Consider the following 27,941-nt stretch of genomic DNA (forward strand, 5'->3'; position numbering starts at 1 on the left):
AATGTAGAATAACAGCTGATCATTGTTTATTTTTTACTGATTTGAATAATGCAATTGTTCAGAACGTTGGTGTTTTTTCAGAACGTAAAACTCTAGATATAAACCATACGGTAATAAAGTAAGCTCGTGTTAAAACAGGCAGAATGGATTCGAAAAAACTATCATTTTCCAAAGAAATGCGTTTAGCAACAAGAGACATTCATAGTGTGAGCGATGGGTTGGTTAACGCAAAACTGGCATTTGGTAATGATTCTCAGGTGATATTCATAAGGTAGGGTCTACATTTGTCTTTGTTTTAGCTCTTTATGACAACGCAGTATGGGCGGAGGGTCTAATCATATTCTACGAAATTTTTAAATTTCTTGAGCAACACGTTGCCAACGATTTTCTACCAGATGAGTTTCATCGGACGCAGCAGTTCGAGCAGGACCTTAACACTTATTTGGGAAGCGATTGGCGAAATAGTTACCATCCACGCAAGGAGGTCCTGGATTACATAAAACATTTGGAGGAGCTAGAACGGCAAAATCCCAATCTTTTGGTTGCTTATGTCTATCATCTTTATATGGGATTGTTGTCGGGCGGACAAATTCTTCAGAAAAGGAAAAATATGTCAAAAAAGTTCAACTTTTTCGCCAGCAAAACGACTAGTACGGAAGGAGCGGCAATCACCACGTTCGAGGATAATAGCATTTATGAGTTAAAGCAGAAAATGCGAAAAATTGTTGATGATTTTGGTGATCGCTTGGATGAGGATACTCGCCAACAACTGGTGGCTGAAAGTAGGAAGGTTTTTGAGTTGAACAACTGCGTCATTCGAACGGTTAGTGGCGTCAATAAGGCAAATGTAAGAGTACTGATGTATGTCGGTATTGTTATCATTGGAATTGCTGCAGTAAGAATGATTTGGTAGAAAGAGTTCAAACGCGCATTAGACGAGAACGTTTTTGATATTCATATCTATATAATTTTTTCTGTTGAAAAGTAGATTTTAATCTTGTATAGTATAGGTTTTATTGAAACTAATTGTAAGTTTTATTTGAATTAATATAGATGGTAATTAATTTTAATTTGAATTAATATAGATGGTACGCATATATTGCGATAAGGATTTTCTTTCCCAAGGAAATAAATTCATGTAAAAATAACTACAATCTCGTCGATGCAGAAATCCGTGCGTTTCATAAAAATATTCAATTTATACAATAATGAATGCGTGAACATGAACTAAGCATAAACAATAGTGAATGTTCCTTTTGTCTATTTACACTCGGCTTGCTGGACCGCTTCTGCTCGGAAAAATTACGTTTCGGGCGTGTTCGATGCCAGTATCGAAAACACACTGAATTGTCTCGAGAACAACGCTCCAATACGACCACACAAGCCAAAGCATCACCATATAAAAAACAGTTTGAGTGATTTTATCCAGTACATACAAACTGAAAATGAAAAAAATAAATACAGTTTGTGGAAAATGTATTCTACAGCGTAGATTGCGATACTCACTTTCGCAGTAGTTTGCGTGCCTTTGGGAGTGTTTCCGGAGACTCCTTCAGCACGAATTGCCGCACGCCTAGGATATAGTTCAGGAAGAATGTTGGCCAATGAACTTGAGAAATATCGAAGTAAAATTTTTCACGATCCTGCTCCGAAAGGCGGCTGTACATTGCTCGCATGTTATCGTTTTTGAAAACCCAAACTTTTGTGGTATAATATTGCAGAATCTCTAAGCCTTGCGTTATTTTCTTTTGTACTTTGACCATGCTGTAATGAAATATTTAAAACATGTCACCTACTGTTTTGTACTATATATAGTAAAATTACTTACAAAGGTTTCCGCCGCAACACAATCATCATGAAATCGATCAAATAAGCGGGAAGGAAATGGAAAAAAATCACACACAGCATGTGGTAATAATAGCTCGACTTGATTGAACCATCTGGATACCACAACGCAAAACAAAGCGGATTTTCGTACAGTTTCTTCCGGCCGGTCTCCAGCGCCTCGCCCCAGGTTAGTGGGTTCACATTCGCTCCGGAAACGTTGCAAAACATAACTTCCCGATCGGTCGTCTTATTGATTCGTTCTGCCCCCAGCACGATGATGGCGTTCATTGTGATATCCACTGGCATTAGATCCGTCTCGTAGTCCGGATTGCAGTGCATGCTACGAATGACTCCGCGACCAGCGCCGATCATCAGCCCAGTTGGCCCATTCGTACCTTCTATCCATCCCGGTACAGGTTCCTTCAGGGAGGCTACCACAATGGTAGGACGAGCAATTGCAATCGGAAACCGATCGCGGTAGCTACACACGAGATCTTCTGTGAGGGCTTTGGAGAACGCATAGGTGTTTGGTAGATTGCTGAGTAAACTGACAAAAGAATGAAAAATTTTATTTCTATGTGTACCAGAGGCAATTTTTCTGATGCTATCATACACGCGTATATCACGAAGTGATAAGACTCTGTTGCCCTACAGCTGCTTTATACACACATGCAAAGCATATAAGAGGCTTGGTTTGTCATCATTTAGGATGGCAACTGACATAGTTTTTGCAACCAACGAAAAGTGCGTAATTATTCCTAGAGACTCGACTACACGAACATAGTGAATAAGCATACAGTGGACAAAGTACTAAAAATGCAATATTTCGATTTCATATGCAAATTTATTTTTCTTCATAATTTTCAGTACTTTCCATTCCGTTTCGGGATTTAGTTCAATTAGAGTCCTTGTTGAAAGTGTGAATCGAGATTTTCATTATCTTGGATTTATTTAAATGAAAATCCCTATAAACTCAAAAGCTGCAATTGAATTTTATTTGGATCCGACTTACATTTTCAGAACTAAAATGACGCAAAAGATTGGGACGAAATCTTTAATCCTTGTCTCAAAATTATTCCCATTTTTTGGTTCCATTACCGGTTTTCGGTTCTGGATGCAGTCGTCAAAGTCAAATTGCTAGATGTATCTATCAGATCTTACATTGATTTTTTATATTGTTTCACTTGATACCAAACCTAACCTAGTTTATGCCCTAACTGCTGCCAAACAGCTTGTTTAAAATCAGTTTCGAACATAGTTTCAACGTCATTATTCGGGTTGACAGTTCAGTACATAAGGCGCTGGTCTTACAAACCAATTATATGTTCCAGTTTCATATCTGGATGGATTCTTAGTAGGATCGTAGCACCAACCATGCAAAGATTCTGTAAGCTAAGTTTGTTGAATCAGAGGGTCAAATTCCACAAAAGAAATTTAATACCAAGGTTTTGCTGTTTTCAGTTCATGTTGAACTGCTAGATGGCATGACAATTTTACATAAACTGTTATGTACTAACGAGTCTAAGACGAAGCGTAAAGAAAAACAAAAAAAAAACAAAAAAACTGATCCCGACTACCCTGGAATAGCCAGGGTAGTCGGGATCAGTTTATTTGGCTTATTACTGACAAGAACTACCAATTGAAATAGTTTTGATCTCTGTTTAGAGCTTTTTTGCACGTAATTTATTTCACCGCTCAAACAAAAAATAAAATTGTGCTTTTAAAAATGTCTAACTTTGCTTTTGAAAAGACTCAAAAAGTCATAAATTTAACCAGAAAATTTTTTCGAGTAAATGAAAAAAATTGCAGTTGAAAGTTCTTCTGATTTCTGAACAATTATATTGAATAGTATAAATTGGCACAGTTTATATTTACACAAAATTGACTGTATACATTTATGCGTACGTTTCCATGTGCACAAGAGTTTCTTGAAGTTAAACCCTAGGACAGGACCTGACAATTGTTAATCCACTTTTAGGACCAATTTCGGATCAGCTCGTGATTGGTTGAAATTGACATAAGCTAGTACAAGTTGTTGAAATCAAGATTACTGCAGGGCGGTAGAAAAAGTGTTGTCAGTATCGTCGGTAACAATGTGGCTTGATATTGGATATTTTATTTTTCGGGTCATCTTTTCAAAATTATTAATTTCAATAGGATTTAAGTTCAATTTGTTTTTAAATCCTGTCAATGCGGAAAGTATACGAGTACATTTAACAATCACTGGATGATACAAAGAGAAAGCCTGAAATCACGAAGTGTGATATGGACGAGAATATTGATTATGTTGTTTGAGAATAGCACCGAATCTTTGGATACTTATGTATGTTATTATTTTTCTCAAATAGAATATGTTGAATACTTTAGTTAATCAAGCTGCAAAAATTAATTACCCAAAATTGAGTGTTTTAGAAAATTTTTATTATGCTGTTTCAACTAAACGTTTTCTTCAAAACAAACATCTGATCAAAATGAATCCTATATAAAGCTATATTTTTGACCGATATAACAGTTGTCTAAGTGTTTTCAAATGATAAATAATTACATGTTATAATGGGAGAAAGTTTTCAGAATGAATAATTATCTCTACTGGCAACAGTGATCGCGAGGCATTTATTATTTACAGCAGGGAGCAACCGGAATAAGAAGAGAAATATTTTTCTGGAAATAGAAGCCAGTTGTCTGGTCCTGTCCTAGGTTAAACCTATCAAACACTATAGCTTATTTTTTTAATTTTACATTTCTTCAAGTATTCACTGTATATATCAAGGACGACTTTGATAGCGCTATGCAGTTTCGAGGATTTTTATACCGAAAAAATGTAAGCAAAATGGCAATGTACTGATTCCATCTGCCATTGTTTACCTTTGGGAATGCTGCCTTAGAGTTAGAGCCAAACAGTTGCGGAATGAACGTTTTCTAGCTCTTAAATTGATAGTTTGTAGTATCTGCAAAAAAAAGCTCCAACGATAACTTTCAAATTCACTAATGATCTTTTTTAATTAAGTAACGTTATTTTTTTGTGTCGGTATACAATTTTTATCCATCTACACTGTAATTCTGGAACCGGAAGTCGAATCCGGGTGAAATTGAGGAATTTTGTACCAGACCTTGAGAACGTTCATTCGAACCGGAAGGAAGTCGAATTCAAATAAAATCCAAGAACTTTATATGGGACTACAAGACCTTTCATTTAAAGCTATGTTTTTTTTAAATCGGTCCAACAATCTCTGAGAAAATGTAGTGCACACATATATAAATTTGAAAAATGATTGGCAATTAAGAGGTTATTCAAATTTTGTGCTAGGGCACATAGCCGTTTTTATTATTTTTACGTTTCGTCTTTGATTTATCAGTGCAGAGCAGTTCAAATTGAACTGCTTAGTGCTAAACTCGGCAGTTCAATTGGAACCGCTAAGCAGACGTAAAGTTTCTGCTACTTACAGAACACTTTTTGTTTTGCAACGGAGTGCAATGTCTTTTCTGACGTGCCGAACGAAAACGTGTTTTCGACTTTTTCTGGCCAATGCAGGTTTGGTCATTTAGGGGTTAGCCAAATTTTGTGCTGGGGCACATAACCTTTTTATTATTTTTACGTTTCGTCTTTGACTCATCAGTGCAGAGAAGTTCAAATTGAACTGCTTAGTGCTAAACTAAATTTGAACTGCTCTGACGAAACGTAAAAATAATAAAAACTGTTCTGTAAATAGCAGAAACTTTACGTCTGCTTAGCGGTTCCAATTGAGCTGCCGAGTTTAGCACTAAGCAGTTCAATTTGAACTGCTCTGCACTGATGAGTCAAAGACGAAACGTAAAAATAATAAAGAGGTTATTGTTTTTGTTCCGGTGAATAAATCTGACCTCACTGGTTCACTGAATTCACAATTACAGGCAACCCTGCCAAATGACAGCGACGTGTAAGATGGCTGGCTGCTGCAAAACGACCGATTGCAAGTCATGCGAGTATGGTACAAGACCGTAAGAACGCACGGAAGTTTTAGTTAACGTTTCATTAGTGAATTAATTGATATATTTCTAAGTTATTACGATTGGTAGCAGTAAGTAATACTCACGATTGAATTGACTGATTATGTAAATTTCTCAATTTGTATTTCTGATAGATTTCGCGTTATTCTTATCGTTAGTAGTATTGTTGGAGGTGGTTGAACTATTGAAGGTTAACAGATGTAAGTTAAGCACATGTTATTAAAACCATTGAATTCTAATAAAAAATGTTATTAGCTTTTAGCATTTGTCAACGCACTACACGCGTGGATTAGCTTAAAAGAAGCCGAAAATTCCCTCTCCAACAAACTAAAAGATCTGCACAATTGGAAGATGTCAGATGAAAACTAAAGTAGCTGCCCGGCGTGTGGGGAATCCGACAACAGTAGGATGGTCGCTTGTGATAAGTGCGGAAGTTGGTGGCACTTTGAGTGCGTCGGCGTAGGGGAAAGCGTTAGTGAGAAAGACTTTCTCTGTCGGAAGTGCATCTTTACTGAAAAGGAACCCACACAAGATCCGCGAAAATCGACGAGCGCTGCCGGTTCAGAGGCAGGCGCATCTGCTAGCAGTATCCGAGCGAGAACTAAATTTCGTCTGCAGAAACTTCAGGAAGAAGCAGAACTCAAAAAGCGACAATTGAATCTCGAACTAGTGGAGCAGCGGAAACGTCACGAGGCGGAAAAGCTGTTGAAGGAAATCGATCTCGAGAAAAAACAGCTGGAAATCGATTCAGTATACCTGCGGGAGAAATTTCAAGCGATGGAAGACGATTGCGAAGAAGAAGGCGATGATCAGAAAAGTCGGAAATCCGTTCAGAGCAGCGACAGCAAGGTCAATCAATGGCGTAAGCGACATCTAGAGGGTTTGGTGAATTCTACCTTAGCCACTCAGGAGACAGCTTTCCCTTCGACGACAACTGCGACAGCTGCCGTGCAGGAAACCCCGTCGTGTACAGCATTCTCGTCTGCGCAAGTAACAACATTTGTAACAACCAGCCGTGCGAATGCGACGGTCGTCCCAGAGATCCCGTTACAAGTTCCGTGTACGGTGTCCACTTCTATCGTTCCGGTGGATCCAGCATTTCAATGGAGCCAGCCGTGGGTTCGCAATAATGGTATCAGCGGTATGAAAAATCAAATGCCGCGACAGTATCCATACGGGACATCTCAGGTAGGAGGTGTAATTAATTAACGTTAGGCCCCAAGGCAGTGCTGGAAATAAAGCACCGGTAGGAGGCAATTTCGTGCCTAGTAGTGCTGTACCCCTACAGGGAGGTAATCAATGTAGCAATCGTAATTCGTATGATGCGTTCTACCGTCAGTTTCGCACTCATGTGTATCCGTTTGATCGGAAATTCTATGGATTTAATAATCAAATATCCCAACCGTATCCCTTCGGGATTTCGCAAGTAGGAGGTGTAATTAACAGCTCGAACGATAGGTCCCAAGGCAACTGTGATGGTAAAACATCGGCAGGAGGCAATGTTTTGCCAGGTAGTGCAGTACCTCTGCAGGGAGGTAATCAGTGTAGCAATAGTAATTCGTATGAAAGATTCGATCAACAGTTTTCAAATAATGTACACCCACTCGATCGAACTCATTTATTATCTTCTGCGTTACCAGTGCATGACCCATCACAGCCGGGAATACAATATCCCTCTCTTAACTTATCGCCAGTTACTCAAGTCGAGCCCACTTCGCTACAACTGGCAGCACGCCAGGTGATGTCAAAGGAACTTCCGCTGTTCTCAGGTGATCCGGAAGAATGGCCGTTATTTATAAGTTCGTTTAACAATTCCACAAATGCATGTGGATTTACTCACACGGAAAATTTAATGCGACTCCAACGGTGTCTGCGTGGTGCCGCGTTGGAAGCGGTACGAAACAAATTGTTGATTCCGGATTCCGTGCCACAGGTCATATCGGTTTTACAGACTCTTTATGGCAGACCTGAAATTCTAGTGTATGCTTTGCTTAAGAAAGTGAGAGAAGTTCCAACCCCGCGACCAGAGAAACTCGAGACACTTATAGGGTACGGAATAGCTGTACAAAATCTTTGCGATCATCTGCTCGCGAGTCATCAGGAAGCGCATTTGAACAATCCTACACTACTTTATGAGCTGGTGGACAAACTGCCGGCGAATCTCAAGCTTGAATGGGCAATGGTTAAGCGTCAACAACTCGGAGCTGATCTTCGAACGTTTGCGACTTATATGTCAACTTTGGTATCTGCGGCCAGCGAGGTCACGCTGACGGTAGATATGAGGGCAAATCATCCGAAGCACGACAAATCGAAAGGGAAAAACTTCTGTAATCCACATTCGACGGATATATCGAAGCTATCCCAGCCAGCTGAGAGTAGTTCTTTGGATAAACAATGTCTCGTTTGTCAAGAAGCATGGCATAAAGTGCGAGATTGTATTGCTTTCCGAAAACTGGACGTTGATAACCGATGGAAATTGGTCCAGAAGTTATCACTCTGTCGTACCTGTTTATTCTCGCATGGGAGGCGACCGTGTAAGTCGAAGATTCGATGTGAAATAGGAGGTTGCTCGTACAGGCATCATCCGTTGCTGCATACTGATCCGAAAAGAAGTAATCCGTCATCAGCCAGAGACACGGCGGTGCAAAACCATCACGCTACTGGGAGGGGGTCTCTTTTCCGCGTTGTGCCAGTCACACTCCATGGGGAGAAATGTTCGATTACTACTTTCGCGTTCCTAGACGATGGCTCGTCGATAACGCTGATTGATGATTCTATTGCTGATTCTCTCGGTGTGAATGGCAAATCTGAAAGCTTGTGTCTGTCCTGGACGGGAAACGTGACTCGGTCGGAAGAACATTCTCAACGAGTGAGGTTAGATATTTCCGGTATCTCTCAAGAGAAGTTTGTACTCTCTGATGTTCGCACGGTTAAGGATCTAGGATTGCCGACACAGACTCTTCGCTATGACGAATTGGTGAAGCTCTACCCATACTTGGCAGGTCTGCCTATTCCGGATTACCGGGATGCCGTTCCAAAGATTTTGATTGGTAACGACAATGCGCATTTGAGTGTTACTTTGAAGATGCGTGAACGACAGGTGGATGAACCCATAGCTACCAAAACGAGATTGGGATGGGCGATCCATGGGCCAATATTGACGACGGGGAACGAACGGTGTTTCAACATGCACCTGTGCAAATGTATAAGAGAAGAGGACGATTTACATGAACTGGTAAAACAATATTTTTCGTTGGAAAATATGGGAGTTTCTATACCACAAAGCATCGATACCGAAGAGAATCAACGGGCAAAGCAGATTTTGCAATCAACCACTCAGCGTGTTGGCTTTCGATTTGAAATTGGATTATTGTGGAAATTTGACGAGTTCGAGTTTCCCGAGAGCTACTTCATGGCCGTACGGCGGCTAGAATGTCTCGAAAGGCGTATCAAGGCGGATGCCGATATAGGTGGTAGTGTACTACGACAGATAGAAGAATATAAAGCAAAAGGATACATACAAAAGGCTACGGAAGAAGAACTTGCCGCATCCGATCCGCGAAAAGTCTGGTATTTACCATTGGGCGTCACCACGAACCCTAAGAAGCCAGGAAAAATACGTATTTTCTGCGATGCTGCTGCAAAAGTTGACGGTGTGAGTTTGAACACGATGCTGATTAAGGGACCGGACCTGCTCGTACCGTTGAAGGGAGTACTCACTGGATTTCGTGAAAAAAGAATAGCTATCTGTGCCGACGTGAAAGAAATGTTTCACCAGATGCTCGTACGAAAGGAGGATCGAGATGCCCAACGTATATTGCTGAGAGATGACCCTAATCAGAATCCTCAAGTGTACTTCATGAATGTAGCCACGTTCGGGTCCGCGAGCTCGCCCTGTTCGGCACAATTCGTTAAGAATTTGAATGCTACTGAATATGCAGATCGATATCCTGAAGCAGCCGACGCGATCATACGTAAGCACTACGTCGATGATTATCTGGACAGCGTGGATACTGAAGAGGAAGCAATTCGTAGGGCGAGAGAAGTTACTTTCGTGCACTCTAGAGGTGGGTTTGTCATTCGTGGATGGATGTCTAACTCGGAAAAGGTTTTGAGTAAGCTCGGTGAGACGAAGACAGCAGAAGTTAAAGAGTTCTTGACGGGAACTGGCCTATGTTCTGAGCGCGTGCTTGGCGTGCTTTGGATACCACAGGAAGACGCATTTACGTACGCGTCCAACTTTACGGTAGTACCTGCCTGGCCCACCAAGAGAGAGCTGCTAAGAACGGTGATGAGTCTATATGACCCTCTAGGATTTCTTTCTCATTTTACGATTCACGGGAAGATCCTTATCCAGGATGTTTGGCGAAGCAAGACAGACTGGGACGAAAAAATTTCGATCGAGTTGAAACCACGGTGGGACCGGTGGGTTGAACTTTTTCCTTCGCTTGAGACGGTACGAGTTTCGCGCTGTTATTTTCCAGAACAGCCTTTATCGGCAGTCGAGAATATACAACTACATGTATTCGTTGATGCAAGCTTGGTTGCGTTTGCCTGCGTAGCCTATCTGCGGGCCGAAGTAGCGGGACAACTGCAGTGCGCATTAATATGCGCGAAGGCGAAGGTAGCCCCACTCAAATTGACGTCGGTACCGCGACTGGAACTTCAAGCAGCACTGCTAGGAGCGCGAGTAATGAAGGACATCTGTAACACTCATACTCTACCAATCGCGAAGAGGTATATGTGGACTGATTCAAAAACCGTTATGGGCTGGATCAATTCTGATCAGCGCAGATATACGCAATACGTCGCTTTCCGTATCGGGGAGATCTTGGAGAAAACGAGTAGAGCTGAATGGCATTGGCTTCCGTCGGATTTGAACGCTTCAGACGATGCTACGAAGTGGAAGGGGCAACCCGATTTGAATCCAAACGGCCGTTGGTTTGGAGAACCTGAGCTTTTGCATATGGATGAGGCGTACTGGCCGTCATCTCAGGGTGTAAACTACGATACGATAGAGGAGCAGCGCCCTAACCTGGTAATCGAGCACGAAGTGGTTCGTTCGGTGTTCGACTGGGAAAGATTTTCGAAATGGCAACGTCTCACCCGAGCTATCGGATATGTCGGTCGATTCCTTGGGAATCTGAAAGCGAAGATACGGCGGGTTCCTGCTACACACGGACCACTGTCGAGAGAAGAATTGGAAATGGCGGAAACGTGGATATTTCGTGCCATCCAGAAAGAGGTTTACTTGAAGGAGGTGGTCTTACTTTCGAAGCTTGACACTGTGAAAAAAGGTATCAAATTAGGCGGTGGCAGTAAACTCTACAGACTCTCTCCGTTCCTGGACGAAAAGGGAATTATGCGCATGGAAAGCCGAATAAGCTTGGCGGCGTTTGCGTCGTACGATACTAGGAACCCTATCATACTTCCTCGAAATCACCATGTTACAAGCCTCATCGTCATGTGGTATCATCGTAAATTCCTGCATGGAAGCAGGGAAACGGTCATCAACGAATTGAGGCAACGCTTCCATGTCTCTTACCTTCGCACCGTAGTTCGGAGTGTAACCGGAAAGTGTGCTGAATGTAAAATCCGTAATGCTGTCCCCAGGGTACCCCGGATGAGCCCGCTGCCGAGAGCCAGACTTGGAGCCTTCTTCCGACCATTTTCGTTCACGGGTCTGGACTATTTTGGTCCCATAACCATTCGAGTGGGCCGATGCAATGTGAAACGTTGGGTAGCGTTATTCACGTGCCTATCTATCCGCGCAGTGCACTTAGAAGTCGTGCATTCATTGTCGACGGAATCCTGCAAGATGGCGATTCGTCGGTTCGTCGCCAGACGAGGCTCTCCTTCCGAGATCTATAGCGATAATGCGACGAACTTTGTGGGTGCAAGCAACGAACTCCGAGACGAAATCAAAGTCATGAACGCATCCTTAGCCGAGACTTTCACGAATGCTACTACGAAATGGATGTTTGTACCACCGTCTGCTCCGCACATGGGCGGCGCCTGGGAAAGGATGGTGCGCTCCGTCAAATCAGCTTTCTACGCAATGTCAACTACGAAGCTCCCTACGGAAGAGATACTTGGTACAGTACTGGTAGAGGCGGAAGGTATCGTTAACTCTAGGCCTCTAACGTTTCTTCCGTTGGACAAGGCTAATCAGGAAGCCCTAACCCCCAACCACTTCCTTCTTAGTAACTCCAACGGGGTGGCACAGCCGCCGAGGAGACTGGTTGAGTCGGATAGCGTATGTCGGAGTGATTGGGATCGAAGTTTCCGCTTGGTGGACCTGTTTTGGGGTCGCTGGATACGCGAGTATCTGCCCGTTATTGCCAAAAGGACGAAATGGTTCGGAGAGGTGAAGCCGGTTAAGAAAGGTGACTTAGTAATCATCGTTGACGACGGACGCCGCAACGGGTGGACACGTGGAAAGATTCTGGAGGTCCAACGAGGACACGATGGACGCGTGCGTCAAGCGTGGGTGCAGACTTCGTCTGGCGTTCTTCGAAGACCGGTGGCGAAATTGGCGGTGCTGGAGGTGAACTCTGGTAAAACTGATCCTGAGGACCTGGACCAGTGTTACGGCCCGGGGAATGTTCCGGTGAATAAATCTGACCTCACTGGTTCACTGAATTCACAATTACAGGCAACCCTGCCAAATGACAGCGACGTGTAAGATGGCTGGCTGCTGCAAAACGACCGATTGCAAGTCATGCGAGTATGGTACAAGACCGTAAGAACGCACGGAAGTTTTAGTTAACGTTTCATTAGTGAATTAATTGATATATTTCTAAGTTATTACGATTGGTAGCAGTAAGTAATACTCACGATTGAATTGACTGATTATGTAACTTTCTCAATTTGTATTTCTGATAGATTTCGCCATTGAACCATTGAATTCTAATAAAAAATGTTATTAGCTTTTAGCATTTGTCAACGCACTACACGCGTGGATTAGCTTAAAAGAAGCCGAAAATTCCCTCTCCAACAGTTTTAATAATTTAGGGGTCGTAGTTTCAATGATTTAGTGATTATCTTATGTTTATGCTTAGGGCATATAACCCCAATGTGGTAGAAATAGGTAAGGCAAACACAACTCTTTTGTGTTAGTGGAATTAACTTTGCTTCAGCAAGCCAAGTAAACCACGGGCTTGCTTTCGTCACACCGTTCGGACTAGTTGGCATTGAATCAAAGCATGTTTATTTTTCATGTATGTCGTCATACCGAACTATTTACAAATTTTTGGTTACCAACGCTAGCAAGCCATGTGGTCTGCACGACCTGTTTATATAACATTTATATAACCCTATTTATTTTTCTTTGCGTTTCGTCTTGGACTCGTCAGATGATAACAGTCTATGCTGAATCGTTATGCCACCTAGCAGTTATGTGCCCTAAGCACAAACATAGGGTAGCCCCTAATCCATCACTACCGGAATCGACCAGTATAATAGGCCGTGCAAACGAGGCGGTTGCAGATTTGTATTCACGAGGCCGTCACTTCTGACTAGCTATTGGATGAATCAAACTGTGTCGAGGTTGCCTTGTCCTCCAATGAAATCAAATTTTCGATTAAAATTATTGCGCAACAGGTCTTCCGGCTTCATGAATGCATGGAAACTAGCTTTGAGTAGATCGGCAAACTGATGAATTATAGGTTTGCTCGTGAGAGGTTGCCGCTTCCAACGTCGGGTCGGCGACCTGTAGCCGCCCAGTTTGCTCTACCAGTGTTGAGAAAATATCAAAAAAAATCTCTTCCTTAAAAATATCAATCATTAATCAGCCAGTAGTGCACTCTGATTAACGAATTGCAGCTGTATACTAAACAGACGTTATTAATAGCCATTGAAATTCAAGGTGATGTAAGTTTGCTAATTTTGTTTACGTTACTTTAAATTGATTTCATTCGTTACGGCTCAAGGGACACGTCCCCCGTTGCGATTAAAAAACCGTATGTATGCAACTTCACTCACGAAACAATTCAATGTCATTTTACGATAACAATTGAGCACCCATTTCCTATCACGTTGGGTTGAATGATTTGCTCTCATTTTGTAAAATTTAAAATTTTACCAACGTCCATCTCCATATGAGTGAAAAATGCACATTAATTTCAAGTACAATGCTCTTTAATTGCTATGTTCGCGCTTTGTTTCTGATGGCGGTTTTGTTCTTTTTCCTATTCCATTTGGCGTTGTTTAGCTATGAGATCAAATAAAAATATTTTCACATGAATGTAACAATGTGCTTTGCCATCATATCTCGACATAATAAGGGGTATAAGTATCGCACATACTATATGAGTCATCGTATAATCATTCGGAAATGATTGTACAAATTTGCTGTCACTGCATCGATCGTGAGCCATGGTCAATATTCAGTTCGCCACTTATTGGTATGTTCTCGGTAATGAACTTGTTTCATGTGTGTGTTTTTTTGATCTTCAAGGTGATTGCATCTCGGTAGTATACCGACAAAAGAGTGAATTTTTATTTAGCTTGTCTTATTTCGCTCAAGGGAAATATGTTTCCCTTCTATAAAAATCGTTATAGATTCTTCAATTACTATTGAAACGATGTTTTTTTTACTGAATGTTAAAGAAAACTTATTTCCAAGGCGACAAATGTGTTTCTGAACAAGTAAAAAGAACTATCAATCTTTATTGCACTAAAAAAGTTTGTGCAAAATGACGTATAGAAAATGAAACACATAATTAACATTTTTTTGGTGTGTGGTGTGTTCAAGTCGCGGCGGTCGCTAACAGGATTCATTTTTTTTTATTTCAGTGAATTTCATGTCATGTGATTTAAGACACAATATTCAACGTTCTTCCACGTAAATTAGCGTGAACTGCGACGCTGCATTTATGTGCATCTAATAAGATGTAAAATCACATGTTTTTTTTCGAAATATGTAGTATAGTGTCATTAGTGACTCCCAACAGGCTAAGAATAATACTCCAGTGCACCACAAAATCACTAGTCTACTTGTCCACGCCGTAAAAAGCCTCAGAAACAGGAGCTTTTAAAGCTTGCTTCATTTAGAATTGGAAAAAACTTTTGATCATATTGTGGCGCTTCTGGTGGACGGATTTGGAAGTTTTTGGCGCCCACGTGTCGGGAATTTCGTCAGCTTCACGTATGATTTTTGACATTCCGCAAATCGACTGTACTTTGTAAACAATCAACATGACAGCCGAAATCCATTGTGGTTTGCATCTAGGCTATCTAAATAGTTGAAATTGCCCAGAAATACCGTATGGCGCGTTATCAAACGGTATAAGAAAACATCGACGACGATTGGGAAGCCTCAAGCCAATCGTCGGAGTGGAACTGTCGACCGGAAACTGCGTGGTAAGATTTTGAAGACGATTAAGAGGAATCCTAATCTGTCGAACCGTGATTTGGTCAGAAAGTTCGGTGCTGTCTATTGTACCGTGAAAAGAACTAGACTCCGGGAAGGAATCAAGTCATATCGAGCTAGCAAACAGCCAAATCGGACCATAAAACAGAATAGTGTGGTCAAAATTCGTGCAAAATTCGTGGAAACTATATGACCAGGTGCTGACCAAGTTCGATTGGTGTCTTCTGATGGACGATGAAACCTATGTCAAGGCTGACTTCGGGCAAATCCCAGGTCAAAAGTTTTACTTGGCAACGGCTCGGGGGGATGTTCCAGCCAAATTAAAATTTGTTTCTGCCGACAAATTTGCAAGAAAATTTATGATTTGGGAGGGCATTTGCAGCTGTGGCAGAAAAACGAAAATTTTCGTTATAAATAAGACAATGACATCGGAACTATTACAAATAGAGTATGTCCAAAAACGAAGATTTGATAGCAAAGTCGTTCAATAATGGTATGCAGAGAAATGGGTCCAGTTTGTTCGGAAAAACCCTAACCCACCCAACTGTCCCCAGTTCCGCCCTATTGAGCGATACTGGGCAATCATGAAGAGGAGACTCAAGGCAAAGGGAAAGGTTGTTAAAGACATCAATCAGATGACGACCTGGTGGAATAAGATAGCTAAAACCATTCTATCTGAAGCAAGCTTTACGACTACATGTATCTTCGTGCCGAAGACTACACGGGCAAAATTTCGATTCTAGAAATGAGCAAAACGTGTCATGATTTGGGGAATGATAATACACCTAGGTTGAAAGTTCTCGAATCATGAATCATTTTGGTTTTGCAACATAAATTTAAAATATGATTCATATCTGAATTATATGGAATGATGTGATGAACTTTTTTACGCAATTTTAACTAATATCTCAAATGCTATATGTTCGGATAGAAAAACAAAAAAAAACCCTGCGAATTTCTTTGCGTTTCTGAAGAACTACGACGTTTAAAATAACGAGCTTACTTGCGTCCATTGCTCCGCTTTTGATTTTGTGCTTGAGAATTCACTTAAATGAACTGCGTGAAAAAAACACGTGTGCAACAGATTTTATGTCGAAATCTTGCAAATACCACAGAATATTCTTCATTTTTTAAAAAAACCGTTTGCAAAATTGTCTTATTTAAATTGTTTAGATGGATCAATACAGTCTGTAGTGTTATATGTATGAAACAAATTTAACAAAATGGTCGAACAAGGTAATGGGGTTCCAAATTTTTTGTAGGCTTATTTTTCGGATTACAATCAGAATGACGGTAACGCATTTTCTGACCGTCATATTTTTTTCATGGGAGAATCCTTTTGATCATAAAATGATGAACAATTAGTATGACTTCATAAGAAGTTAAAATAATTGGTTAATTGGACAGTAAGCAGGGCCGTCGAGAGAAAATTCGGGCCCGGTAGAACTGCAATATTATGAACCCTTAAAATAATTGTGGGCATGGGAATGTCGTCGAATTAAAAGTTTTTTTACGTGTATATATTTTTAGAGCACCCAATGAATTCCCACTAACATTTTTTAGGATACCTTTTGGGACCAACAGTAGTTTCTAAGATACAACGATTTGAAATAGTCTTGGTCTCTTCATTCGTGCTAAATAAATTGTTTGCCATACTAAGAGCAAATTCAGCAGCTGCAAGATTCATATGGATGGTCTATAATGTAACTGAAACTGAAACAAACGTATCCCCAGCAAGCCGTTTTAGTTTTATTTATTCGAACAGTTCTACCAAATACAAATTATAATACGGAATACTTCGACAAATTTTCAAGGACACATTTTGCATCGTGCGGTAAACTGTCATGACGCACTGTCAGAGTGACAATGTACTTTAACGAGTTTTCTATAAAACTAGCAACACTGAAGGGTAAGAACAAGTTCACCATAGTAACTGTTTATTATAGTGAAAAATAAATAAACAAACAGTTTTTATCTGATAATCAAGATCACAAGCGAAATGTAAGTTAAACAATAATCTAGAATGGTTAAGCCGCCATGAATGTATTGATATTTGTAGATTCGTGGGTGTTTGTGTTCATTTTTCATCTTTTGTGCTAGTGCCGGTGATATTTAGACTGATTGTTGCAGTTTAATACAGCAACGATAAACATAAACAATTGTTTTGCACCGTAGCAACTAGCATAAAGCGTTGCCAGAAACGATCTCCTTCCACATTTTCAAACTATCGCAATGAAAGGGAGTAATTTGCTAGGCTTACTTGTTCAGGCTGTGAACCAAACATTGGCGGTTCGTTTGTATGGGGCTTAGGGGTATTATTATTTGTATTTGGTTCTACTGTCAAATTTAAAACTGGTATACGCTGCCGTTCTATTTTTTCTATATTTGAAACACAGATAAAACGCGGTTGGGGCTGCCAGTTTATTTTGTTATAAATTCTAGATTCAAATTTTAAAACTGGCATAAATTATACATCTAGAACTAGAACACTCCTGAACATGCCCTAAGGGTATATTCAGTAGTGTTCTAGTTCTAGATACATAATTTATGTCAGTTACAAAATTTAAATCTGGATTTTATAACAAGAAAAACTGGCAGCCCCAGCAGTGTTTTACTCGTGTTTCAAATATACAAAAAATAGAACGGCATCGTAGACCAGTTTTAAATTTGACAGAAGAACTGGTCGAATAAATAAAACTAGAACGGCTTGCTGGGGATACGTTTGTTCCAGTTTCTGGTCTATTATAGATCTTCCATATAGAGCTCCTAGCTACTGAATTTGCTCTAAGGACTCATTTAAAGATAAATCCAAATTGAAATATGTGAAACCTGATGACCTGTTACCCATTTCTGGTGTTGCTCTCCACTTGTTATGCACACATTGTCACTAAGTTACAGAAACGCGAAGACCTTTTAGGAAGTTGAAAGAATCGACTGGGATCGTGGTCACGAGTAATGTTGACTGGACAGTATTCCTCACTTAAAATAAAAGTTGACTTACTTGGGTGTAACCAACTGCAAGACATCGTCGCTTACAAGCTCGGTCAGTTTGGAAATTCCTAGTGGATTGTGCGGGGCAGAATATCCTCTTTCTTCCACGACTTCCTCGTTACACTGGCAGTAGGCGGTTGACACGTGCACAAAAGCCACAAGTCGTTTCATTTGTTCTGCCAATTTTAGCACTCGCATTGCACCGTTGGTATTGAAATTAACCGCATGCTTCAGCTCTTGATCAAACCGGACATTCGCCGCACAATGAAAAACAACATCGACCTGTTCGATCAGTTCCGTCCGGTCTGATTCACTCATATCCAGCCCGTCACCCAGAATGTCACCACGAATCAGTTTGATCTTATCCAGCTGGGCCCGATCCGTCTGGCGAACACGGTCAAATACCGTGTGCTTGAGGTAGTCATCCCGTCGCTGTGCTGCATCGACCCCCTGCTTTGTGCGGATCAACAGGTAGATACACTTAAGATCACCACAATCACGAAGTAGCTTTTCCACAAGGACTTTACCCATGAAACCTGTCGCACCGGTTATAAACAATGTCCGGCCTGCGTACGTCTCCGGCACGCTCCGGTAGTGTTGCTGGTGGAGGAGGTGCTGCTGATCAGGCGACAGGATGGACTCCATCTTCGCCTACTGCATCGGCAAGAGTCCTATACTGCAAGTAGGTCACCTCGCAAGGACAAGGTCTGTAATGATATATAGAGAAAGAAGTAGTGAGAATGTTTTGCTTTATGCATTTTAAAAACATGAATAAAATTATCCTATATAATCAATCGCTCGCGTATTCAGGGATACAGAAATTGATGACCAATTTCGACATTTGTTGTTCAAGTGGGTACTAATAGCAGTGTATTCTATTTCGATGGTGTTGTCTTCTAGTTTTATCGCAAATAGCTATTTAATGACAAGAGTTTGTTTTTCGAAATGCGCACTACCAGATCATAATAAAACATGTAAGTTTATTAACGTTAGACACGTTAATACAAAAATCGCTACCGACTACTTCTGGTTTCTTTTCACTCCACAGAACGCAACAAGATTGGAAACTGCATCATCGTTGAGTAGCATTTTGTTTTTTTTTTTGCAATCGTTGCCAATAAGCCTGTAGGGTAGCAAGTTCATTAGCACAAAAACTGATCATTTGTGGATGACTCAAATTAAAGTAGTAATCGTATATTCCAACTATTTGTAAAAAAAACTTGAGCTCTAGTTTTTTAAATCGCACACACTTTAAACGTTTGCAGTCCATGTATGAGACTGCTTTCTTATGGACAAAGCTTCCTATTTTTCAATTACCCTACCAGTAGCACAAAAGTAACGATTTACCCAATGCACTTTGTCGCACCAGGAAAATAATGACCACCATCCTACCAAGATCAACGTCGTGAGGCGGTTGACGCGGGTCGAATATTGATGCAATGCAGTCTACGTATTATTAAAATTTAACCTCAATACGACGACCACGACGGCAACCCCAGCACCAATAATTGTGCGATGCACTTTCTTGTATCGGGTCTGTTGTTAGTTGGGGGTGCACATCGATCCGTCACCACGACCTAGCTCAAGCTTGCCGTGGTGTATCAACAGCAACTGCTCGTGGAAGCGAAGGGTGAATGACTAAGTGTTGCGCTGTCTACTAAGAAAATCTCAGGCCTCCGCACCTTTACGGCGAATGAAGATTGACCTGACGGGCCATGGCGGGTGGCCCTGTATGTAGGTCACAATAGTTACAGCCGTTGCATTCACGCTTTTCGCGATTAGTTAGGATGTCCTGTCTATACCTATGGAGAGAAAATTAAAACCACAGACCTAGTAGACTTGAAGGGATCTTTAGTGCATCTATGATTACTCGTTCTGAACTATTCAGAAGAGAGGTATCTTGAATTCGTTTTTTTACATCAACTTACAAATTTTTATTAAATAAAAACTACGGGAAATGCGAATGCATATCATTTCTTGCCACCACTCTTCAGCATTTGTTTTCAGATTTCTGACTTTCACAGAATATCTCTGCTCACAGTTGGATTGATCTCGTTTTCTGCATTCATGTTGTATGCGCAGTCGTCATATTATAGGGTAACGGTACCCCTTTTCATCTTAGTTCCACTATTCATCTCATTAGCGGCCCTTACACGATCATTAAAAGTGTCAGTACTAAAAAGTAATGTCATTTTTAATGAACGTGTAAAGGCAGAAATGATAAATTCTCCATACAATATCATAATCATAATCAAAAATGACAAAAATAATTCTCGTGTAAGGCCCGCTTTTTAATCACAAACATTGATTTACATTATAAACTTTTCATCCGGAATGAAATGTTGCATTTTTTTGTCGTTCGTTTATATAAAATCTGTTACGCGACAAGATGGGACCCATTTGTAAGTATTTTTGTTAACGAACGATAAGATAGTCGCATGCCGGTTCCATTTTAGCATGCTATGCTTTCACACGTGGCAAAATTTAATGTTTGATTTACCATTCGTGTGAAACTTTTATTCGTTCAATATAATTAAGTTTGTGACATCATGTCAGGTCTTGATGCAATTAAATTGTATGGTGGAGACTGTTCCACGGAAGACAGCTAAAACAGTGACTTTGTAGGTTTCAGTGCCACTAACACCTGAGAGAAATATTCTGAAATCTCTCGTTCAGCACAATACGTTCGAGATAATTCCAATTTGAAATATTTGCTGAATAAGAGCTGAATCTTTTCCTTAAGTTGTTGCTTCGGAGGATGAAATTGTGAGTATAAATGGGAGCAACACGTTTGATTCTGAAGGAAATTAATTTGGCCAGAAACAGATCAAAACGCAAAATATCCAAGAAGAATTATTGTACCGGCTAGATTCAAAGATAGTTAACTAATTAACTAATTTTTGCATGCACTACCAGCGCTAAATATTGGTACAGTGGCCAGAAAAAAATTAAAGCAACCTGCATTTCTTAGTTCCTAAAATGTGATTTTCAGTGTGTGGGACAGATATGCGAGTACTTCCCATATGGGACAGACCCGACTTGATATTTTGTTCCAAACTTTACTGAACTAACCCCAAATTATTTTTGCCATTTCTGAAAGTAACCAGAAGGTTAAAAAGTTCGTTTAAATCTACCGTGTAAAATGTCCTTAATCGTCCCTAATCCGGGAGCGAAGAATTGATGCTCCATAGCGTCGCGTTGTGGAACTTACGATAGGAGCATTGGGAGGAAATTAGGACTATTAGAACGAATCCAAGGCTCTTGGATGACGACATTGCAACGAAATATAACTCCTACAAAAGCACCATTTGAATAAATAAAACCGCTTTCTTATCCATCTAAGAGAGTATTACATTCCTTTAGTAGAATTTGACCTTCTGTTTCAATAGACTTCGAAGCCGATTTATAGCGTACCGTATCATTGCATGGCTGGTGCTACGACCCTACTAACACTAAGGTTGGTATCAGAGTGAAACGCGTCACGCGAAGCGTCTGGGCGCGCTTGTGAGCTAGTTACATTCGATCAAAGCAAAGTGAATGCGAAAACAGTACATCGCATTGATTTGCTTTCCTTACGTTCCGTGCTCACTCTGACATCAACCTAAGAAACCATTTTTTTTATTGCGATTATAGAGGTTTTTACCTTAGGATCATTCGTCTCTTCGACTGGCTCGTCAAGTAGGAGAGAGTATTTGGGTATGAGACACCACCGGTAATGAGACAGTCTGTTTTTTGGCATTGAAATATGCCTTACTCTTCACTATACGAATCAAGGTGTCAATTCGAAAATTCAAAACTAGCCGCGTAACCGTTTTCTGTCTTAATGTTAAATGCTTATAACTCATTAATTTGTTGATGGATTAATATAATTTTACAATCAATCGATTCAGAAATATTTAACTCATCCTTGTATGGCTTGCTCGCAGCTTGCCATAAGGATGTAATCCTCTTGAATTCTCTAACGCGGCCGACGGTTTTGATCGTTGCTTCACACCAGGCATTTCATTCAGTAGCACCACAGACTAACAGACAGGACACTCAAATTAGATTCTTCAACCATTTTAACGGTCATTTCGAATATTCCTTTATTTGGGACAGTACTCACATGTGTCATGATGGCGCCACGTTACCCTATCAAAAATATCCTGTTTGTCATCTAGACTGTGTTTATTTTTTCATTTACCAACAGAGTTGCCATTCATACAGAATTATATGTAATGTATTGATTTGTATATGTCCATGCGAATTTCATGCAGGATACAGATTTATTACATATTGCCAAAACTATATACATAATTGTGCCTACTTCTCATCCTCCAACGCAATACAAAATCGAACCCGTTTTGCTACAATATTTACTTGCTTCTGATCTGCCGCCACTTAATTTCGGGTGAAAACTACCAACACAATAAAAAATAGTCTAGATGAACAACGTTGAGTCAAATAAATGGTTACCTTCCAACATCGCGAAAAAGTTAAATATATTATCAACGTAATCCAATAATTTATTGTGACGATTTATTTTCAAATATTTTGATGAAATCTGGCATCCCTGCAAGCAGCTGATCGGTGTTGACAAACGAGGGGAAACCAACTAGTAAAAAAACTTTTACATAACACCAGGGGTGTACTGATAGTAAATAGTTCGCGCAGTACAATATAGGTGGAACTAGTGCATCACGAAAAATTATTTTTATAAGAATTTACTCATACTGTCATGTCTGTTAGTCTGTGGTAGCACTTCTGGTTCGGTCGGAATAGGAAAGTTTTGCGTCATGCATGAAAAAATACCGCACCGTTCTGCACAGTACGAACTCAGCTGCTACTGTTTTCATGCGGGTATGTCAAGCATCCGCTTGTGAGAAATTTTGGCAGCCGGTAGAAGCCTGGCAAGATTACGGCAACTGTAAAAATTTTGCAGGGGAAATTGTGTCATTCTCTCGCCACGTGTCGTCTTTCAAAATCGCTCTTCCTTCATTTTTTTTTTGTTCGACTTGATTGGATATTCGTTAATCCTGCACGTACATCCAAAATAAATAAATCGAGTTTTGAGACCAGGTAAATGAAACAAAAATACTGGTATATTGAAAAAAGAAGCTTTGAATATCATGTTGGGTAATGAGAAAGCTATGTTATTGCTCTTCATTTAAACTTCTAATGAAACATATAGAACCAAAGGCCCTAAAATTGCTGTCATTATTCCGAATCGATTCAAAACAGTCCTGACAGTCGTGTATGGCAAGAATCCGGCAGAAACCGAGCCATTAATAACCGCTAGGCGAAATTTTCAGCCGGAAATGGTTGATGCATTGTTGCCAGACTCTTGCCGGAATAATGACAGCACTCCAGCAAAACTTTTTGACAGATGCTGCCAGGCGTTTCTTTTCCGAGCAGCAAGCGTGCAAAACAAACTCTACAAAATCGTTTCATTGATGGACTGTCAGTCCAAAAAACTGGTACCGAGCGAGTGGAACCAACGAAAAACGTCATAAGTGTCATTTGCAATTAGGACCTGATCTAATCTGTTAATCGAGATTGAACATTCAGTAGGCTCGAAAACATATGACGCAAACGAGCATAGCAAAAGTGTTTCTTATTTATAATAAATTCAATCAGTTTCAATCAGAGCGCGTCAACAATCTTGATGAGTGGATGTCAATGATTTTACTTTGAAATCTTCTTCATATCCAATAAACTTCGGTTTGTCGAAATTCATTAAAAAGTTTGCCATATGCTATACCTAAACTTTACCAAAAACAAGATCCGAAAATGATCCTCTTAGGATAATTCAAAACGTAAAATGACTCAAAATTTGGCTCCGATTACGGGTATTTTGGAACGAGATCGAAGAGTAGGTTTCAAACATGAATGTTTCAAGTTTCTAATAACATCTACTACCACTTTATCGAGGTTATGGCAAATTCTTACTATAATTATATTTTTGAAACGGGTATGGCGAATAAATGCCAAAGAGTAATGTTTTGAACTATTTTCAAATCCAAAATAACGACTTTCTGCATTGTTAAGTAGGATTTGAAAATTGCGGTTTAAAGTCATTTTAAAATTCAAGCTGACGGTTAGTCGATAATAAAATAATTCACATTATGTTTGACGGTCTTATATATGTCAAAACCCAATGCTGCACGCTTAGAAAAAGTTACTCAGAGTTTGAGTACTAGTTACTCATTTTCAAATGATACATGGAAACGTCAAAAATTGAGTAGTTATCATCAATGATATTGAGTAACTCTTACTCTAAATTTGAGTTTAACGCAAGAACTCGTTTTTTTATTACTATTCGTAAGATCAGTCTAAAAGTTGTAATAACCATTTGCAGCAACAGGTTGTATTTTTTGTTAGTGAGATCGCGTATTTCGAGGGTGAGTCGCTCAACACAAACGGTGTTGTGTCTTCAAAAACCGGAATGATAAACTCCGTGTTGTGCTTTAGAATGGAAACGAATATGCTCAAATGTCATTTATGAGGAATAAGTGTATTGGTGCCTGAGCATAACTGACATGTATGTTAATTTGCGATTGACACACTACTTCAAGCGACCACCACTTGATATAGTATTGTGTTCAATTACTTAATATTTTAATACAATACACTCAAAAAAGGAGCAATTTTTTTTTGCAAATTTGGTATATGTGAAATAAAATTTTACTCAAAATTTGAGTCATAGTTACTCTATTTTTGGTACATGTACAAATAAAGTGTTACTCAGTAAATGAGTAGATTTTACCCAAATATCGTTTCCAGTGGAAGAACTCAAATTTGAGTAACTTCGGAGTTACTCTAAATTAGAGTTGTTCCACTTTTTCTGTAGATGAGTGAGATCTTACTAAATTTTGAGTAACTAAGCGTGTGCATAAACTCGCGTCATAATTTTATATCTAATTTTTGCTCACGATATAATGCCACCGTGCCCGGTTGTTTTAGCTAAAATTTTATAATTTAGAGTTGCATTTTCAGATTCTTTGTGAAATTCTGCTTCAAACACTACTTTTCAGTTCTAAAATCATTCCCGTGGAACGGAACAGTTACCGTTAAAACATTTCAAAAACCAATTACGGCTCGGTAAATTTCAAAATTCTAAGAATACCTATAGTTATGATAAATTTGATTTCGAAAACTTAAGTGTTTTTGGTTTTTCGAAAATCGGTCTAGTTTTTGAATAATTGATCAAAAACGCGATTTTCGGAAAATTGTTATAGATTTTAAAGTTATGTCAGTTGCTGGCCAAACAATCACAGTTAAAAAACTTCAAAACGCAACATATCTCATTTTCTCAGTGAACCGAACCGAATTTTAAAATCTTAGTTTCAAATGCAAGGTCGTATGGCATTATATAGTGCTGTTGAATTCCATCTGGATCCTACTTCCGGTTCCGGAACTATAGAGTGAAGTGTATTCAAAATTTTGAATCATTATTTAAATAGATGATCAACAAAAGAAATTCATTTAAGTTTGTAAATTTCAAACTGTTTTAATTTAAGGTTTATGGCAGTAAGATTCAATTGAAGGCTGAAGTTGAAGTTGAAGAATGCTATAGTAATATTTATGAGAAAGGCACCATTATACCACTAGATGCATAAAAAAGTTATTTTTCTGTAAACTGTTTCCAGACATTTGGACTTGGTCAGAAATATGAATAGGAAAGTCTTATAAAGCGCCCCTGCTAGCCAAAATGCCTCCTTCCTTTCTTAAGGATTCAACACTTTTCTAAACCAAAGTTTTATCACTAACACTATCTTTTCGTAGGATCTTTCTGCTATGCAAGTTTGGTAGTTGTCGTTTGCAGGAAAGTATGAAAAAACTGTAAATTTCATTTAGCAGCTTTTCGGTGTAAGGTTTTGCTTCGACTAAATAAGCGTTTTATCCGCCATTTCTTTGACATAGTGATTATCTCAAAACAGTCACTCTATGCACATTTCAAGAAGCATAATGCATCATTGTTGTGGGGTTAAATGTCTCTTGTTATGTGCCAAGCCACTGATTTGTTGTGAGACATATTTTACGGCTGCTGTGGCATTATGTCTAAGGCAAACGAAAAAACTAAGAATGTGGTAGTTTTGGAAAATGTGTTTATATCAATAAATTCTCATCTGAAAAATTATGTTCCTCGGCCGTATTGCAATGAAATACTCACATTCTCGAGGAAAATATATTAAAACTCTTAGAAATTTCTCAATGTTTTCTTAATGAGGGCAAATTATAACACTTTACCCTATAGGGTTTGAGCATTAACAGATACCATGAACAGATACCATTCTAACTTTTCCAAGGAACCAACAGTCAGGCACAATAATTATCATTAAACTAACAGTATATAAATTTAGAAAAAAATTCTATACGCTTGCAACGTGAGATTTACAAAATTCTGGAGAAACATTTTTCTGCACACATTTAGTTTATGAACGTCCTCTCACATGACAATATTTGTTTACGATAGTGTGAACTTCTCTTCGGTTTTTAAAACTTGCGAGAAAAAAGCTAACGAGTACCACTATTTTTAAAATAGAAGCATATTTTTTTTATTATAAATTAACAGAATAGTTTGTTAAAACGATCCATTTGGCAATTTGCTTTATGAAATAGACTTCAAAACGCTCTATGAAAAAAGTCATTATAATAAGACAGAATCTCAAGATAATTATGTGTTTTTAACGAAGTTTTCGTTTCGAAATCTGACTATTTTTTCTTTGAAATGCTTAACACAAAAATGTAATTTTCTTTAAGCTGAATGTGGGCTTGATTATCCTAGTTAGTTAGCATGATTTATTCTACCATTCACCATCTCTAGACAACGTATATATTATATTTGCATATAAACATAAGGGAAATTGTACAGTTAGCTTAATTTACAGTTTTGACTGTTTACTTTAGAAACAAACGCTTTAGGAGTCTATATAACGTATTAATAATACGATGTTATAGTAATGTATTGCCAGATTAAGCAGTGGTCACGATTGTTAAGAAGATGATGAGTTTTAGTTTGACATTGGATTTAACTTTCCAAATTAAAAAAAAACAGATTCAATTCAAATATATTCAGCATATCCAAACTCAAACACAAGTCCAAACCTATATTAAAACATTCGCTAGCAAATACGTAGTTCGATTAAACAACCATTGACGTTCACACAATCCATGCAATTGTCACTGCACATGCCTTTATAATATCTGTTCGATAATGTGACATTATGCAATATTCCCATCAAACAAACATATCTGCAAAAGGGCGCATCCCTTCGTTTGCATCAACCTTTGGCTAGAGTGCAGCTTCACTATTGATGAGTCGATCAAGTGATTTGTTTTTGTATGAGATACAACGTTTCTTGCATATGTAAACAGTAGATTAACGGCAGTCAGTTCGCGTGATTTAACTCATCATCACGGCACATTCCAGTAAAAGATTATTTCATTAAACACTGAGCTTCGCATTTTGTATCTTCAGAACATCAACATTATTTTATAGATCACGGAAATTTAAATTGGAGAACACACCGACACTCACTTTGTACCGACTGAGCCGCGCTTTACGATTCTTCAGCCCGATTCAACACTAGCTTCGATTCCCAAAATCACAATAAACATAAACGGGACCTCTCTAATTTATAGCAGGATGACGATCAAACAATGCAAAAACAACAACGATCGTCCGCGTCGATCGAGTGATGAACGCTGACTGAATGCTACTACAGCAGAACATCTACATAACTTAGTAAGTACACCCGGATTAACTACACCAAGTTGGTAC

The 27,941-nt window shown here is 39.3% G+C and overlaps 3 protein-coding genes across 4 annotated transcripts; 2 read left to right on the forward strand and 1 right to left on the reverse strand.

Annotated features, from left to right (window-relative positions):
* Window positions 1–1,171, forward strand: LOC131427354 (heme oxygenase 1). The gene is made up of 2 exons (XM_058590470.1): window positions 1–243; window positions 300–1,171. The coding sequence occupies exons 1-2, from the start codon at window positions 144–146 to the stop codon at window positions 911–913; spliced, it is 714 nt and encodes a 237-aa protein (XP_058446453.1). The 5' UTR covers window positions 1–143; the 3' UTR covers window positions 914–1,171.
* On the reverse strand, window positions 1,157–27,941 carry LOC131427352 (putative fatty acyl-CoA reductase CG5065). 2 transcript variants are annotated; one of them, XM_058590468.1, is made up of 5 exons: window positions 27,689–27,941; window positions 18,189–18,885; window positions 1,829–2,374; window positions 1,507–1,764; window positions 1,157–1,439 (listed from the first exon to the last, which is right to left on the reverse strand). In XM_058590468.1, the coding sequence occupies exons 2-5, from the start codon at window positions 18,821–18,823 to the stop codon at window positions 1,265–1,267; spliced, it is 1,614 nt and encodes a 537-aa protein (XP_058446451.1). In that variant the 5' UTR covers window positions 18,824–18,885; window positions 27,689–27,941; the 3' UTR covers window positions 1,157–1,264. The 2 variants fall into 2 exon arrangements, with proteins under 2 accessions (XP_058446451.1, XP_058446450.1); XM_058590467.1 differs by having other exon boundaries at window positions 27,699–27,940.
* Window positions 5,649–7,558, forward strand: LOC131427353 (uncharacterized). Its single transcript, XM_058590469.1, has 3 exons — window positions 5,649–5,885; window positions 5,949–6,014; window positions 6,070–7,558. The coding sequence occupies exon 3, from the start codon at window positions 6,223–6,225 to the stop codon at window positions 7,021–7,023; it is 801 nt and encodes a 266-aa protein (XP_058446452.1). The 5' UTR covers window positions 5,649–5,885; window positions 5,949–6,014; window positions 6,070–6,222; the 3' UTR covers window positions 7,024–7,558.

This window comes from Malaya genurostris, chromosome 2 (genome assembly GCF_030247185.1).
Source record: "Malaya genurostris strain Urasoe2022 chromosome 2, Malgen_1.1, whole genome shotgun sequence".
Classification (NCBI taxonomy): Eukaryota; Metazoa; Arthropoda; class Insecta; order Diptera; family Culicidae; genus Malaya; species Malaya genurostris.